This window comes from Canis lupus, chromosome 1 (assembly GCF_048164855.1).
Source record: "Canis lupus baileyi chromosome 1, mCanLup2.hap1, whole genome shotgun sequence".
NCBI classification, from domain to species: domain Eukaryota; kingdom Metazoa; phylum Chordata; class Mammalia; order Carnivora; family Canidae; genus Canis; species Canis lupus.
Genome location: NC_132838.1, coordinates 101,056,735 through 101,075,260, shown reverse-complemented (window position 1 = coordinate 101,075,260; position 18,526 = coordinate 101,056,735). Strand labels below are relative to the sequence as shown.

Below are 18,526 nucleotides of genomic sequence, written 5' to 3'. Positions count from 1 at the left end.
GTGCATGTTAGACTTCTGTGGAGGGGCAACCCTGTTGTCAATGTGTGTATGACACACCCAGGAACACATCAGAGGGACTGTTTATAGGACAAGAGAGCTAGGGATGGGTTGAGGAAGGAGATGCAATGCAGAACTGGGTCTCTGAAGGTCACTGAATGAAAGGGGCCTCTTGAAGACAGGGATATGAGGATAGAGTACAGCAAGTGGCTTCCAGTAGGTATCTGGCTGTGAAGACCAGCAAGTGCTATGCAGAAGGGCAGGTGCAGGCCCAGGAAGGTCCACTTACAGGTGTATAGCTGGTGCTCAAGGATTATTTAGGGATATGTGTGCATCTCATGACACATTAAGTGTAGGCCAATGCTGAAGAACAATGTAGACTGAGCAGGAGTGTGGCCTGGGTATAGGGCTGATGGAAGATGGCAAGCGGCTAGAAGTCAGACAGGAGATAAGCTACAATGTCAAGAATGGAGAAGGATGGGTAGAAATTTTGTGTAGCCACCAGCCTTGAAGCTGAACACTGGTGTGAAAAGTTAATATAGTTTTGAATCCAATCTTGATATCCCCTTTCCTCATATCTACTCACCAGGTCCAGGTCCCTTCTGAGCCTCTCTCTCTGTGGCTGGGTTCATATTCACCTGTTCAGGCATCTGGGGATCTTCCCTTGGGTTCAGTTGTGTGACTAAGTGAGATCGTGAGGATGCAATTCCTAAGGGAGACATAGGACAGGTGAGCATCCTATAACACTGAACACTCCCTAAGTTTAAAAAAAAAATTACAAAAAAAAAAAAAAAAACCCTTGGCGGGGGGGGTGTGTGCCAACTGGGTGGCTAGTTGGTTGAGTTTCTGCCTCTTGGTTTTGACTCAGATCATGATTCAGGGTCATGGGATCATAGGGCCCTGCATTCAGTGTGGAATCTGCTTGGTATTCTCTCTCTCCCTCTACCCCTTCTCCCTGCTCATGCTCTCTCTGTTTCTCTCTCTAAAATGAATAAAGTCTTTTAAATTTTTTTTTTTTTTAAACCTTGAAGGAAGGTTTTGGAGAAACAGCACAAAGGTCCCCTTAAGTAGTGACTATGTGAGTGCCTATAACTCCTGGTACAATTAAGTTCCAGATGGGATGCTTGAGTGGCTTAGTGGTTGAGCATCTGCCTTTGGCTCAGGGCATGATCCTGGAGTCCCAGGATCAAGTCTCACACTGGGCTCTCTGCATGGAGCCTGCTTCTCCTCCCTCTTCCTATGTCTCTGCCTCTCTGTGTCTCTCATGAATAAATAAATAAAATCTTAAAAAAAAAAATTAAGTCCCAGAAAATGTCACCTGGAGAAAGGGAGCAGAACCTTAGGCACAGAGGTACCCTAATTCTGGACAGATTCAACAGGCTTGAAAATGACCAAGACTGTGGGGTTGACTGGGCAAACCACACCTTGTAACTCCCAATTCCTTTGCTGCATGGCTTTAGGACTGGCTAGCTAAGAGGTGAGAACACTCCTGACACCCATAGCATCTACCCTGGTAGATCAGGTAAGGAAGCAGTGCCTATGATCTGACCATGGGAAGGACAGAGCAGTCTCTGGAGAAAAAAGAGAAAGCAGATGGTATTGGCATGCAGACCTTACCCAGTGAGGCTAAAAGTGCAAAGTTCTCCAGCATCACATCCTGATATAAAAGTCTCTGAGAATCATCAAGGAGCATCCATTCTTCCCAGGAGAAGTACACAAACACGTCCTCAGAGATCACACAGCCCTGCAATGACATGGCCAGCAAGGTCCAGGGAAGTTTCTTGACTGAGTATCCCCACTCTATCCACCCATAACAATGTCATGCTTACCCACTCCCTACTTGCCAGCCAATCCCCCTGGGGTACCCTAAATCATACCCCCTAGACATAAACCTGGGCTCACTATTCTCATGGAAGCCTCCAAGAATGGGGATGCAGGACCATCAGTTTACACTCCTCTCGTGCAGATCACTTCTCAGACCACACCTCCCTCATAGTTTCAGCTACCTACCGTGACTCTTCTCACTCACACCACAGACATCACACCAGTCTCCTCACATGTCACTCTGCATACAACGTGGAGAGAACGCTTGTCAATACACCCAGGATCCCATCTTGTCCCAAACCTCTAAGCCCTAATTGCCAAAGGAAAGCCTCCATTCCTGCCAGAAGGTCTCCCCATCTGGACCTTTTCTTCAATTGCAGGCACCCAGAACTACATGCATATTTCAGGTACCCTCAGCCTTCTTTCAATTCTCTGCTGCACACTACTAGTTTCCTATAGCTGCTGTAACAAATCATAACCAGCTTTGTGGCTTAAGTTAACACAAATTTATCTTCTTATACTTGTAAAGATTATAAATCCAAAATGGGCTTCACTAGGATAAAATCAAGATGTCCTCAGAATTGTGTTCTGTCTGGCAGTTCCTCAGAAGAATTTGTTTTCCTACCTTTCCCAATTTCTGAAGACCTCCTGCATTCCTTAGCTCCTTGCCCCCTTCCTCTGTCTTTAGAGTCAGCAATTATTATCACTCTGACCTGTTTACTTCCTGAAATCTTTTTTAAAAAAGATTTATTTATTTATTCATGACAGACACACAGGCAGAGGCAGAGACACAGGCAGAGGGAGAAGCAGGCTCCATGCAGGGAGCCGGATATGGGATTTGATCCGGGATCCTGGGATCATGCTGAGTGGAAGGCAGACATTCAACCACTGAGCCACCCAGGCTTCCCTACTTCCTGAAATCTTGACTCTATCCTCCTGTGACTACACTGGGCCCATTGGATGATCTCTCATGTTAATATACTTAATCACACACATAAAGTCCCTTTTGCCACATGAGTTAACATATCCAGAGGTTCAAGGGATCAGAACATCGATAGCTTTGGGAGGCTGTTATATTATTGATAACACACATGCTGTGCCCTCACAGCCTGACCCCCTCTCCTGGGCCATCACTGGCCAGGAACTGACACCTCACCATGTACAACCTTCTGGGTATTGTAGTAACCACCATTCCACAGGGCTCAGAAAGGAAGCCAGGTGGTAATAATGTAGAAGGCAAAGGAATCATTTATTGAAAGCCTAAAGTATGCTGAGCCTGCCAGTCACTCCTAAGCTACATTTTGCAGTTCAAGCCTCCTTCTCAAGTCTCCAGCAGGTGGCCCATATCCTAAGCATGAATGAACTGTATCTGGCTATTTTGGAGGTTCAGGATTTGTATATACCAGCCTCACCCCTCCTAACTGTTTTAAAATATCTATCTATCTATCTATCTATCTATCTATCTATCTATCTATCTATGAGAGAAAGCATGAGCAGGAGGAGGGGTAGAGGGAAAGAGAGAGAATCCACAAGCTGACTCCCACTGAGCATGGAGCCCAACCCAGGGCTGGATCCCAGGACCCTGAGAACAGGACCTGAGCTGAAACCAAGAGTCACACACTTAACCCCCTGAGCCACCCAGGTGTGCTTCACTCCTCCTAATTTGGGACACAAGGGGAACAGTTTTACCTCCGTGATATAAAATGAAAAATGAACACAAAACCTCCCTGGCAGAACTCTGTGAAGATATTTAAATATTCCTCACACATAACACTGCACTCATTAAGATAGCAGGAAAAAGTAGTTCATATATCTTGATGATGTTATATATAAAGCACTAAAAATGGTGCAAGGTGCATAGCGAGGGCTGGATATGGTCCTCATCACCACAAACCTGAGCTCTTATGTACCATGTAGTGGAAAGTGAGTCCAGGTTGTCAATTTGCAGAGTTAAAGACACTATCTATCAAAATTCAAACACACATACCCCAGACCAACAAGTAGCCTTAACAGGAATGATTAAAAATTTTCAGAATGGCATAGCATGTACAATCTGTGACACTCAAAATTATCTCAGGAAAAAAAAATCAAACATACAAAATGCTGTTATACATTTGGGGTAGCCTGTTGCACTAAGGATATGTTTTTCTAAGCAAGATGACTCAAGATTTACAATTTAAGAAATATTTTTTCCTCAGGACTAAATAGCAGCTTAGGGTGGACTTCATTTCAAATTTTGTAGCACATTTCTACTGTATTTTATGTTCAAATTCACCAACATTGAGCTTGAATTATAACCAACCATATGGTGTTTGGGTTCAAACTGAAAATGGAATCTGGCAGATGGCATCTGACTTCTGGGCCTGAGCTCTAGAGGGAAGCTACCTGGGTTTACAGCAAGTAACCCCATTATTGATTCTGGTCCTTGGACAGGAAGCCTCACCTGTCTATGCCTCCATTTCCTTATTGCTGATGTGAGGGAAAATAGTAGTATCCAAAACACAGGGTGGTTGGGATTGTTGTCTGAGGAACTATATGCTATCCTCTGGTCACTCTCCCAATACCACTTCAAACCCATCACAATGGAGGAAAGAAAGCAATTGTGGATCACCCACATCCTTTTAGCCTGCACTCTCGATTCAGAGGGTTCCAAGTGGTCATCTCCTGTGGGAACTAGAAACTCACCCCCCTCCCAAACCTCTCCAACTGTCACACTAAGGTAAACTGAGCCTCAGGTAGATCTGTGTAGTCAATGGAAGCTCAGACTAAATTCCTGACTGTCACCAGATTCCGTGTCCAATAGGACAGTATTCCTTAATATTGAAGACTGAGATACTATACACTTCTAGGGAGAAACAGTTAAGCCACTGAGTTCTATGGAAAATATCATACTATTTATTTAGGACACCTTCAACTTCTCTCAGCAGAAGTGTTTGTAGGTTTCAACAATGAAGTTTTCAGTAATATTCAGACAACTTTGTGGTTTTCCAATTTTAGTATATGTGCTGCCGAAGTGAGCACAACTTTGTGGTTTTCTTTTCTTTTTTTTTAAGATTTATTTATTTATTTATTTATTTATTTATTTATTTATTTATTTATTTATGATAGACATAGAGAGAGAGGCAGAGATACAGGAGGGAGAAGCAGGCTTCATGCAGGGAGCCTGACTCGGGACTCGATCCTGGGACTCTAGGATCACGCCCTGGGCCAAAGGCAGGCGCTAAACCGCTGAGCCACCCAGGGATCTCCAACTTTGTGGTTTTCAATAAGGTATTTGGAAATAAGTGTTAAAGGAAGAACTTATTTTTAAAAATATATTATTAAAATATTTTATTTATTTATTCATGAGAGACACAGAGAGAGAGAGGCAGAGACTTAAGCAGAGGGAGAAACAGACTCTATGCAGGAAGCCCTATGTGGGACTTGATCCCGGGACTCCAAGACCATGCCCTGAGCTGAAGGCAGACACTTAACTGCTGAGCCATCCAAGTGTCCCTAAGGGAAGAACTTAAACAGATTTCATCATATTCATTCCTAAGATTTTTACTACGTGATGCTATAGAATTGATCTGTAAAAATTTCATCATTCAATTTTTGTGTTCTACATATTTTTGACATACAGACTACAGTTTATACACATCTATATCTACATCTTACATGAGTTCTTATACATGTCTTATATGTAAAGGGATAGAACCTATACATAGCACTATTACATTCATTTATGCTAGTGATTTTTCTGCACAAATTGATACGTTTTCTTCTTTAAGCAGCTCATGTTAGATAACATTGTTTCTTTTTTTTTTTTTTTAATTTTTTTTTTAATTTATTTATGATAGTCACAGAGAGAGAGAGGCAGAGACACAGGCAGAGGGAGAAGCAGGCTCCATGCACCGGGAGCCCGACGTGGGATTTGATCCCGGGTCTCCAGGATCGCGCCCTGGGCCAAAGGCAGGCGCCAAACCGCTGCGCCACCCAGGGATCCCGATAACATTGTTTCTTTTCATAATATTAAAGCAACCTGGCATCACTGGAGTATCTTTCTCTTGATTATGGTATACAGTACATTTTTTTTTAATTTTTTATTTATTTATGATAGGCACACAGTGAGAGAGAGAGAGGCAGAGACACAGGCAGAGGGAGAAGCAGGCTCCATGCACCGGGAGCCTGACGTGGGATTCGATCCCGGGTCTCCAGGATCGCGCCCTGGGCCAAAGGCAGGCGCCAAACCGCTGCGCCACCCAGGGATCCCGGTATACAGTACATTTTATACGCTGCTGAACATTATTAATATTATCTCAGGGCTATTTGTATCTACATTTGTGAGTTAGTTCTAGTAAAGTTTTCAGATGAGTTCATCTTTACACTCTATTATGTGTTCTGTAAAGACAGTTGTACTTGGCATGAATTTCTAAATTTAAGTGTGCTTATCTTTTCATATGTCTAATGGCCACTTAGGTTCCCCCTTCCATTGACCACTCATGTTTTGCCCATTTAGACTAGTCTTATTTCTTGCTCTGATTAATACTATTTTTTTGTATGGACTATGTGTTGATCTTTTCACAATTTTAGACATTGGAGATATCAACCCCCCCATTCCAATATAATTGTTTCACATGGACAATATAGTGATTCAACAACTCTACACAATTCTCAGTGCTCATCATGGTAAGTGTACTCTTAATCCTCTTCAGCTTTCCCACCATCTCCCATCTGGTAACCATGTTCGTTCTCTATATTTAAGAGTCTTGTTTTCTGTTTCATTGTTTTCTTTCTTAAGATCCACATAAAAGTGAAATCATATGGTATTTGTCTTTCTCTACCAATATCACTTGGCAATATACTCTCTAGATCCATTCATATTATTGCATGTGTCATGATTTCATTCTTTTTTTATGGCTGAATAATATTCCTTTGGAGATAGATATATATATATATCACCTTGCCAGCTTGCAGTCCCACCAACAGTGCACAAGGGATCCTGTTCCTCCATATCCTCACCAACACTTGTTGTTTCTTGTGTTTTTTAATTTAGCCATTCTGACAGGTGTAAGGTGATCACTCATTGTAGTTTATTTATTTTCATTTCCCTGATGATGAATGATGTTGAGCAGCCTTTTATGGGCCCATTGGCTAGTTGGATGTCTTCTTTGGAGAAATGTCTGTTCGTGTCTTCTGCCCATTTTTTAACTAAATTATTTGGGTTTTGGTGTTGAGTTATACAAGTTCTTTATATATTTTAGATACTAACCCTTTATTGTTTACTTTGCTTCGCAGAAACATTTTGCTTGGATGTAGTCCTAGTATTTTATTTTGGTTTTTGCTTCCCTTGCATTAGGAGACATATCTAGAAAAATGTTGCTATGGCCAAAGTCAGAGAAATTACTACTGTGCTGCTCTCTTCTAGGATTTTTATTTCAGGTCTTCCATTTAGGTCTTTCATTCATTTTGAGTTTATTTTTGCATATGGTGTACGAAAGTGATCGTTGTTTTGCATATACTTGTTCAGTTTTCCTAACACCTTTTTTTTTTTTTTTTTTTAGATTTTATTTATTTATTCATGAGAGACACACAGAGAGAGGCAGAGTCACAGGCAGAGGGAGAAGCATGCTTCCTGCAAGGAGCCCAATGCAGGACTCAATCCTGGATTCCGGGATCATGCCCTGAGCCAAAGGCAGATGCTCAACCACTGAACCACCCAGGTGTCCCAACACCATTTTTTTTCTTCAAAGATTTTATCAGGAAACCCGATGTGGGACTCGATCCTGAACCCGGAACTCCAGGATCATGCCCTGAGCCACAGGCAGACACTCAACCACTGAGCCACCCAGGCATCCCACCAACACCATTTGTTAAAAAGTCTTTCTCTTTGGATATTTTTGCTTCCTGAGTTGAAGATTAATTGACTGTACAGTAGTGGGTTTATTTCTGAGCTCTCTATTCTGTTCCATTGATCTATATGTCTATTATTCTGCCAGTACCATAATGTTTTGATTACTAGAGCTGTGTAGTATATCTTGAAATCTGTGATTGTGATACCTCCATTTTTATCCTTCTTTTCCAAGATTGCTTTGGCTACTTGGGGTCTTTTGTGGTGCCATACAAATTTTAGGATTATTTGTTCTAGTTCTGTGAAAAATGCTGTTGGGGGGGACGCCTGCGTGGCTCAGCGGTTGAGCGTCTGCCTTTGGCTCATGTCCTGATCCCAGAATCTGGGACTGAGCCCCTGATTTAATTTCTCCCTCTGCCTGTATCTCTGCCTCTCTCTGTGTGTGTTTTTCATGAATAAATAAATAAAATCTTTAAAAAAATGCTGTTGTTTTTTAATAAGAATTGCATTAAATGTGTAGATTGCTTTAGGTAATAGGAACATTTTAACAATATTTATTCTCAAAAAACAAACAAACAAACAAACAATATTTATTCTCCCAATCCATGAACATGTGGTATCTTTCCATTTGTTTCAGGGATCTTCACTTTATTTCGTCAGTATTTTACAGTTTTCATAGTATAGGTCTTTCACCTCCTTGGTTAAGAGCATCCCTAGGCATTTTATTATTTTTGGTGCAATCATAAAATGAGATTGTCTTATTTTTTCTTTATGCCACTTCATTATTAGTGCATAAAAATGCAATAGATTTGTATTCTGTGATCTTCCTGAATTCATTTGTCAATTCCAGTAGTTTTTTGGTGGAGTCTTTTGGGTTTTCTATATCAAGTATTACATCCTCTGCAAATAGTGAAAGATTTACTTCTTTCTTACCAATTTGGATGCCTTTTATTTTGCTGTCTTCATTGCTTTGGTTGGGACTTCCAGTACTATTTTGAATAAAAGTGGTTGGCAGTAGACATGCTTCTCTTGCTCCTGATCCTAGGGGAGAAAGCTCCCAGTTTTTCACCATGGAGTATGGTAACTGTGAGTTTTCTAGATATGACCTTTATCATGTTGAGGTATATTTCCTCTAAATTTACTTTGTTGAGGGTTTTTAGCATGAGTGGATGCTGTATTTTGTCAAACACTTTTTCTACATCTATTCAAATGATTGCATGGTTTTTATCTTTTCTCTTGTTGATATGATGTAGCACAATGATTTATTTGCAAATATTGAACCACCTTGTATCCCAGGAATAAATCCCACTTTATCATAGTGAATGATGTTTTAAAATGTTTGGTTGGGTTCAGTTTACTAGTATTTTCTTGAGAATTTCTGCACCTATGTTCATCAGAGATATTGGCCTATAGTTCTCTCTCTCTGTCTCTCTCTCTTGTATTGTCTTTATCTGGTTTGGTACCAGAGTAATTCTAGCCTGTACAATGAATTTGGGAGCTTTCCTTCCTCTTCTGTTTTATGGAACAGTTTGAGAAGAGTAAGCATTAACTCTGTTTTCAATGTTTAGTAGAATTCACCTGTGCAGCCATCTGGTCTTGAACTTTCCTTTGTCCAGAGATTTTTGATTACTGATTCAATTTCAAAGCTGGTAATCAGTGTGTTCAAATTTCCTATTTCTTCCTGGTTCAGTTTTGGGAGGTTATATGATTCTAGTAATTTATCTATCTCCTCTAGATTATCCAATTTGTTGGCATATAATGTTTCATAATATTCCTAAAATCCTTTGTATTTCTGAGGTTTTGGTTATTATTTCTCTTCTTTCGTTTCTGATTCTGTGTGAATCCTCTCTCCCTTTTTAATTTTTGTTCTCTAAAAAAAATTTAAAGACTTTATTTACTTGAGAGAGAGAGGGAGGGTAAGGGGGGAGAGGGGAAGGGAGAGAGGGGAGAGGGGGAAAGAGAGAGAGAGAATGGATATGATATGATTGGGGGGTGGCAGAGGGAGAGGCAGATTCCCTGCAGGGCAGGGAGCCTGATGTGGGACTCAATCCCAGGACCCTGGGATCATGACTTGAGCTGAAGGTAGATGCTTAACCAACTGAACCCAGGTGCCCCTAATTTTATTTTTGGTAAGTGTGACTAAAAGTTTATCAGTTTTGTTCATCTTTTCAAAGAAGCAAGCTCCTGGTTTCATTGATCTGTTCTATTTTTTTTATTTCTATTGTATTTCTGCTCTAATTTTTATCATTTCTTTCCTTTTACTGGTTTGGGGTTTTGTTTGTTCTTTTTCTAGCTCCCTTAGGTATAAGATTAGGTTGTTTATTTTTATTTATTTATTTTTTAAGATTTATTTATTTATTCATGATAGACAGAGAGACAGAGAGAGGCAGAGACACAGGCAGAGGAAGAAGCAGGCTCCATGCCGGGAGCCCGACGCGGGACTCGATCCTGGGACTCCAGGATCGCACCCCGGGCCAAAGGCAGGCACTAAACCACTGAGCCACCCAGGGATCCCAAGATTAGGTTGTTTATATGAGATTTTTCTTGCTGCTTGAGGTAGACCTGTATTGCTATAAAATTCCCTCTTAGGACAACTTTTGCTGCATCTCAAAAGATTTGACCATTGTGTTTTCGTTTTCATTTGTCTCTATGTATTTTGTTATTTCCTCTTTGATTTCTTGGTTGACCAATACATTGTTGAGTAGGATGTTATTTAACCTCTGTGTATTCGTTTGTATTCTTTACAGATTTTTTTCTTGTGATTTATTTTTAGTTTCAGAGCATTGCAGTCAGAAAAGATGCACGGTATGACTACACTTTTTGAATTTGTTGAGGGGCACATGGGCGGCTCAGTCGGTTAAGCACCTGCCTTTGGCTCATGTCCTGATCTCGGGGTCCTGGGATCCAGCCTTGCTTCAGGCTCTTGGCTCAGCAGTGAGTCTGCTTCTCCTTCTTTGATCTTTCTGGCTCTCACTCTCTCTCACATAAATAAAATCTTTTTTTTTTTTTTTTTTTTTAAGAATTTGTTGAGACTTGTTTTGTGGCCTAACATGATCTCTTCTGGATAATGTTCCACATACACTTGAATAGAAAATACATTGTTGTTTCAGGATGGAATGTTCTGAATATATGTTAGATACATCTAGTCCAATGTATCATTCAAAGTCACTGTTTCCTTGACTTTGTTTGATCTGTCCATCAATGTAATTAGGATATTAAAATCCTCTACTATTATTTTATTACTATCAATTATTCCCTTTATGTTTGCTATTAGCTGCTTTATGTATTTGGGTGTTCACATGTTGGGTTTATAAATAACTAAAATTATTATAGCTTCTTGTTAGATTATTCTCTTTATAATTATACAGTGCCTTGCTATGTCTTGTTACAGAATTTGTTTTAAAGCCTATTTTGTCCAACATAAGTATTGGTACCCTGGCTTTCTTTGCACTTCCATTTATGTGATGAATGCTTTTCCAGCCCTTCCCTTTCAATCTGTACGTATTTTGAAGTAAAAAATGAGTCTCTTATAGGCAGTATACAGTTTGAGCCTTGCTTTTGTTTTTGTACCCAATCCATCATCCTAAGTCTTCTGATTGAAGCATTTGATCCATTTACATTCAACATAATTGCTGATAGGTATGTACTTCTTGCCATTTTGTTACTTGTTTTGTGATTATTTTTGTAGTTCTTCTCTGTTCCTTTCTTCCCTTGCTCTCTGCTCTCATTATTTTCTGGCTTTTTTAGTTATACGCTCAGATTTCTCCCCTCTTCCTCCTCCCCATTTTTGCATATCTATTACAGGTTTTTCATTTTTGGTTTCCATTAGGTTTATATATAATATCTTATGCATATAACAGTCCATATTAAGCTGAGAGTCACAAGTTTGAACTCATTCTTTAATCCTCTTCCCTCCACTCCACATTTTAAGTCTATGGAATCATACTTTATATCCTTTTATTTTCTGAATCCCTTTACTGATTTTTATAGATATACTTAACTTTACTGCTTTTGATCTTCCTACTTTTCCTAGTCCCGTTTACAGTTTTTCCTTTCCACTTAAAAGAGTTCCCTTTAACATTTCTTCTAGGGCTGGTTTAATGGTGATGTATTCCTTATGAAGAGGTCCTGTCATGCCCTGCAGTGCAATGTCACCTATTCACCAGACCATGATGCCTCAGCAGTGTCCCCTACGTGTGCTATGTGCACCCTACTGTTGTGGCTGGCTGAGCCATTTTTGCCTTCAGTTCAGTAAATCTGCAAATGTTCTCTGACTATTGTGAGCAGAATTTGGTCCCTTTATTGTTAATGGAGCAGTCTGGGGCCACCTTGGCTTAAGTTGAGTCAGACCAGGCATTTGCCAGAGCTGCAGTCACAATGAATAGTGGGACACTGTTTCGTCCAGAGAGGCCGTCAGTGGTGGGTGTGGCCTAAAATAAGCCCAAATGTCTGCCCCAACCCAGTGCTGGGGCCACAGTCAAGCTGGTATGTGTGGTTATCTTTCCTTCTCCCCAGGACAGAAGTCACTTTGTAGTGGTGCTGGCCCCTGTCCAGACTGCCTGTACCCTGCCACGCTTGTGGCACCACCTTTGATGGAATCCTGCAGAAGGAGTGTTGGAGGGGTGGGTCGGCTGGAGAATGCAGGCATGTTAGCAAGGTTTGTGTTGTTCTGCTTGTGGGAGAGCAACTGAAGTCACTTTGGAGAACTCCTGTAGAGCAGGTCCACAGACAGCATGACACACATTGTGCTAACAGGGTTTGTACTGGTCTGCTATTGCAGGGAACCTATAGCCACTTTGGAGGGACTCCAGTGAGGCTGGACTGGAGAGAGTGGGGTGTGCCAATGGCAAGCTACGTGGAGAGGGTTCATACTGTGGTGGTTCCTGCAGGTGTTTGTGTAACTAGCTTGGGGGTGCAGCAGAGGAAAACGGTACCTGACAACTCTTAAAATCCTTGGAGCAGTCTCCTGAAAATTCTGCACCTCCAGGGATCCCTGGGTGGCACAGCGGTTTAATGCCTGCCTTTGGCCCAGGGCGCGATCCTGGAGACCCGGGATCAAATCCCACGTCGGGCTCCCAGTGCATGGAGCCTGCTTCTCCCTCTGCCTAGGTCTCTGCCTCTCTCTCTCTGTGTGACTATCATAAAAAATAAAAAAAAAATCTGCACCTCCAGCACATATTCTGAAACCAGCAAATAAATCTCCTTTCAGTACATATCAGGCATTTTTAAAACTGCTGCTTCTATGCTGTATCTCAATGGGGTTGTTTTTATGCTGTCTCTTTAAGGTCAGGGACTCTGTTTTCTATTGCCCTCCAAGGTCACTGATTTATTTTTAAAGTTCCAGTTGTTAACCATCCCTGATTTCAAGAACTCAGGAAGTTAAGCCCTTCTGGTTCTCGAAGCCAAATATGGGTATTAGTTTTCCCATTGTGGGTTCCTGGTGTCTGGGGTGCCTGGTGTGAAGTCTGCTCCTCTCCCTTCTCTGCCTACAGTGTCCCTCCCTCCCATAGTCTTGTGGGTTGGTTTGGTTCCTTACCGTGTCTCTGTCCTTCCTACCCCTTTCAACGTGGCCTCTTCTCTATATTTACCCGTGGAGAGTCTGTTCTATCAGTCTTTGGGTCATTTTCTGTTTGTTTGTTTGTTTTGTTTTTTTACACTGAAGTGTATATTATCTAGGAGTATCCATAGGGCAAGATGAGCTTAGGATCTTCCTACTTTGCCATCTTCCCCAGAAGACAAACCTCTCTCAATCTTTCTTAATTCTAAATTTTGGCTGCCATGAGGTATATGAAATAGAAGTCTTCAAGTTTAATTAGAATATGTTTATCCATTTTCATGTATTGCATTTTATAGTGCTATATTTAAATCACCCTCACCTATTTTACAAAACTATGCTCCCAGTTTATCCTTTATTGGTTTTCCTCATGTCTTCTCTTACTTTTTGATAATTTAAGTGTCCTGTAAAATTTAAATGTCTGTGGTTTTGTAGGGTAGCTTAAAATTTATGATTTAGAAATTAGAGACTATTTTCTGTATAATTCAATTTTTAAATAAGTGAAATTAATTTTATGTCCCAGCATTTAGTTTATTATCTTGAATATTCCATGTGTAGGTGAAAATAATGTGCATTCTGCTGTAATCCAGAGCAATGTTTTATGCATATCTATTGAATCAAGTTAGCTGATGATGTTCGTGGTGTCTTCTATACCCTTACCGTTTTTGTATCTAGTCTACTAATTACTAAAATAATTTGGGGGGGGGCTCCCAGCTGGCTCAGGTGATAGAACATGCAATGTTTGATCTCGGGATTTTGAGTTCAAGCCCCATATTGGGTGTGGAGATTACTTTAAAAAGTAATAAAATTAAGGAGTTTCTGGGTGGCACAGTCAGTTAAGTTTCTGACTCTTGGTTTCCACTCAGGTCATGATCTTGGGGTCAGGGGATAGAGCCCTACATCAGGCTCTGTGTTCAGCACAGAGTCTGCTTGAGATTCTCTCTCCCTCTCCCTTTGCCACTCCTACTTGGGTGCACTTTCTCTTTCTCCTTTCTCTCAAATAAATAAATGAGTCTTTAAGGAAAAAATAAAATAAAAAAATAATATTTAAAAATAATTTTTGAAGGCTTATTCTTATGAACAAATACATTTAGCATTCTTACATTTTCTTGATTAAATTACTTATCTAATATTTTAAATGCTCCTATGTTATCTTTGGTCACATTACTTTCTCAGAAATGTAAATGTAGGGCAGCCCCGGTGGCGCAGTGGTTTAGCACCGCCTGCAGCCCAGGGCGTGATCTTGGAGACCCGGGATCGAGTCCCACGTCGGGCTCCTTGCATGGAGCCTGCTTCTCCCTCTGCTGTGTCTTTGCCTCTCTCTCTAGCTATGTCTCTATGAATAAATAAATAAAAAATCTTAAAAAAAAAAAAAAAAGAAATGTAAATGTAATATGACCATTTCTTATATTAATATAACTACTCCAACCCTTTTATTAGTATTTGTGTCTTATTTCATTCCATTCTTTTTAGCTTATCTCTATTTTTGTAATGAAGGATCATTTATCACAGACTGTATGGAGTTTGCCCATGCATTTTATATAGTCTGGCAATCCCTCCTTATAATTCAAATATATAAAATATTAAAACTGAATATAAATTTAAATATAAAAAACTGAAAAGAATTGTCGGTACAAATGTATAAATTACTCTTGCCTATCCTCTCATAAATCGAAAAATAAGCATATAGATGATATTAAGAATATAGAATCGGGGAGCTTGAGTGACTCAGTGGTTGAGTGTCTGCTTTTTAATATCAATAAAAGAATGTAACATTCACAAGATACATAATCATCTTCGTTTTACATCACAACATTTAAACACTTAAATTCACTAAGGCATAAATAAAGTCGCAACACAGATCATAAGTTCTCTGAATTTTCTATGAACATAGGTATATTATTTACTAGGTCAAAGTGATACTGTGATTCACAAGAAATATATATTTGATCTTTATTCCTGTGCCCTGCACAGAGCTCCTAAAACCATTGGTATTTCCTAAGTGATGAGAGAAAAGATGTCTTTTCTTTTGTTAATGAGGTGACTTTTTGAAGGCATCTAAGGGTGGGGGTTGGTTGCCAGGAAAACCAACCATGTGATTAGAGGGTTGGCACTTTTACTTCTATATCCTGGCCTCTGGAGAGAGCTGACTGACTGGAGACTGAGTTCAATCAATCATGCCCATTTAATGAAGACTCCACAAAACCCAAAAGGACAGGATTCAGAGAACTTCCAGGTTTGGTGAACTAGTGGAGATTCAGGAAGAGCAGTTCATCAGGAGAGGGCATGGAACCTCTGTGCCCTTGCCCTATGCATTTCTTCCACAGGGCTGTTTTGGGATTATACATTAATCTATTAAGTAAAATGTTTCCCTGAGTTCTGCGAGCCATTGTAATAAATTAATCAAACCAAAGGAGGGGGTCGTTGGAATCTCCTATCTATAGCCAGTTGGTTAGAAACACAAGCGACGACATGCTTGTGTGACTGGTGTCTGAAGGGGTATGGATAGACAGTCTTAGAGGACTAAACCCCTTTTATTTCTTTTTAAGTATTTATTTATTTATTCATGAGAGATAGAGATAAGCAGAGACACAAGCAGATGGAGAAGCAGGCTCCCTGTGGGGAACCCGATGTGGGACTCCATCCCAGGACTCAGGGATTACTACCTGAGCCAAAGGCAGGCCCTAAACCACTGAGCCACCCAGGTGTCCCTAGAGGACTAAACCCTTAACCTGTGAGATCTGATGCTATTTCCTGGTGAATAGTGTCAGATTTGAATTGAACTGTAGGATACCAGGTGGTGTCAGAGAATTGAGACTTGGTGTGAGTAAACCTACCCCTTTAAGCTGGAGTTGGTGTGGTCATAATCTTAAGCAGACTTTCTCAAATAGGGTTCCATAAGAGAACTGGTTCCTACATAAAATAATTTCAGTGAATATTGTCTTAAAAACCCCATGGAAGGGATCAATCTAAATGCAGGGAAGAAAAAATCAACTCATTACCTACAATGGATTCTTCAAGACATTAATGCTAAATTCTCTCATGAAATCAATTAGATAGACGTTACAAAGTTAGAATAATCTAGGAATTTAGGTAATTCAAATTTTTTTCCCTGGCTCTTTTCTAGTTCAAGAAGGAAACCAGAATATATTATCCCAAAATATGTATCTTTGACATAAAAAATTATTTTGAGCTAAAGGCAATTAAAAAACAGCAAACATAAAAATCTCCTTTTTCTCCCTAAAAGTAGGATATAAATTCTCCATTAACTGGAGACAGATCCTTACCAGCCCAGAGACTGGCACGAAAAGAATCTGCAAACTAGTTTCCTCCCATGTGTTTACCTTACTAGTCTGGTGCCCTTGGAAGTCTAATACTAATTTTCTTCCTGCCATTTCCCTACAAACTTATTGCTCTTTATTGAAAATGCCATATAAACTGGAATTCTGAACCATTTTCAGTTACTTTTGATTTAGGTTTCTCCCATCTTTGTTGCACACATCAACTATTTTTCTCTCATTAATCTGTTTCTTGGGTAGCCCGGGTGGCTCAGCAGTGTAGCGCCGCCTTCAGCTGAGGGTGTGATCCTGGGGACCCAGGATCAAGTCCTGCATCGGGCTCCCTGCGTGGAGCCTGCTTCTCCCTCTGCCTGTGTCTCTGCCTCTCTGTGTGTCTCTCATGAATAAATAAATAAAATCTTAAAAAAAAAATCTGTTTCTTGGTTAAAAAGTCCAAGCCAATAATGTATGAACTTGTCTTGTACACTGAAACTAACATAATTTTGTGTGTCAATTCTACTTCAATTAAAAAAAAAAAAAAAGAGTCCAAGCTAAGATGGTTACAGGTAGAGTTTTGCCTCCACTACACTCAAAAAAGTCACGTATAGGGCATGTGAGCAGAAACATCCCCTGTGTCAGAACAACTTATATTAGAGAAATGCTTTGGTAGGAACTTCTTGTAAGGCAAGATGCTCCCAGTGAGTTTGTCCGTGGAAAATTTTAGTCAAAAACCTAAGAAGGCTGGAATAATCTATCATATGGTATTTGTGGTATTTTAAGTCTTTGGCAAGATTGAGTGAAGTGGAATCACTCCTAGCACTGGAAGAGTTTTTCAATGTGTGCTTCTCTTAGGACAGGCTGTTCAAAAGTGAAGGTGAGGTCATCCATCAGTAGCGATTTTACAGCACTCCAGCCTTGGTGGGTCACCATCCCAGGCCAAGATCCTCATGCCCTACAACATTTTCTTCATGCAGACACTGAGCAGAACCCTTTCAAATGTCAAGTCTCCTTTCTGGAGGGAAATGTCAAGAATGCCTACACTTTTTCCCCTACTACCTCTGCCAGTAAGCAACAGTCCTCCCCTTTCACACCAGGGACCATTTAAAATAACATACTTAAGAGGCACCTGGCTGGCTCAATCAGTGGAGCACAGGACTCTTGATTTCAGGGTTCTAAGTTGGAGCCCTATGTTGGGTGTAGAGATTACTTAAAAAATCTTTAAAATACAATAAAATAGGGATCCCTGGGTGGCGCAGCGGTTTGGCGCCTGCCTTTGGCCCAGGGCGTGATCCTGGAGACCCCGGATCGAATCCCACGTCGGGCTCCCGGTGCATGGATCCTGCTTCTCCCTCTGCCTATGTCTCTGCCTCTCTCTCTCTCTCTCTCTGTGACTATCATAAATAAATAAAAATTAAAAAATAAAATAAAATAAAATAACATACCTATGACGGCTAATCTAAATCTGATCAGGCCTTGACCTAGCCCAGATGGCTATTCTCACCCTGTAGGAATCTAATCGAGCCAATTCTCCTAGAACCCTAGACCTTCCATCCCAGATACCCATTTGACACCTCTACCCTGAGACATCTCAGAATCAAACACGTCCAAAACTCGACTTCTGAGCCCTCTGAAATCTTCCTACTTTGACTTCCCGATTTTCTTCCCGTTCATGAAAAACACGAGAATAGCAAAAATTAAAAACCTGGGTTTTCACTCCTTAAGCTCAATCACAGCCACATATGATGCAGCAGTAACTACTCTTGGTTTTATCTTTAAAATCTATCCAGGGGACCCCTGGGTGGCTCAGTGGTTGAGCTTCTGCCTTCAGCTCAGGTTGTGATCCCGGGGTCCTGGGTTGAGTCTCACATCAGGCTCCCCATAGGGAGCCTGCTTCTCCCTCTGCCTATGTCTCTGCCTCTCGGGGTATCTCATGAATAAATAAATAAAATCTTTTAAAAGAACTCCAGAATCTGACCAAGAGCAGATTCTTCTCTCTCTTCTGGCACTACTGTGGTTCACCCATCATCAAAACATTCCTGGGAG

The 18,526-nt window shown here is 40.6% G+C and overlaps 1 protein-coding gene across 7 annotated transcripts in view; it reads right to left on the bottom strand.

Moving 5' to 3' along the window:
* The window catches only part of ZNF671 (zinc finger protein 671), a 57,931-nt gene that overhangs the window by 3,306 nt on the left and 36,099 nt on the right, over window positions 1-18,526 (bottom strand). For 4 of the 7 annotated variants that reach the window (XM_072825072.1, XM_072825081.1, XM_072825121.1 and 1 more), the window contains one exon: window positions 584-706. In XM_072825072.1, the coding sequence (XP_072681173.1) occupies window positions 584-706 (123 nt within the window). Of the gene's footprint in view, window positions 1-583; window positions 707-1,614; window positions 1,742-18,526 lie in introns of all 7 variants that reach the window. The other 3 variants (XM_072825136.1, XM_072825025.1, XM_072824983.1) reach the window with 1 other exon arrangement.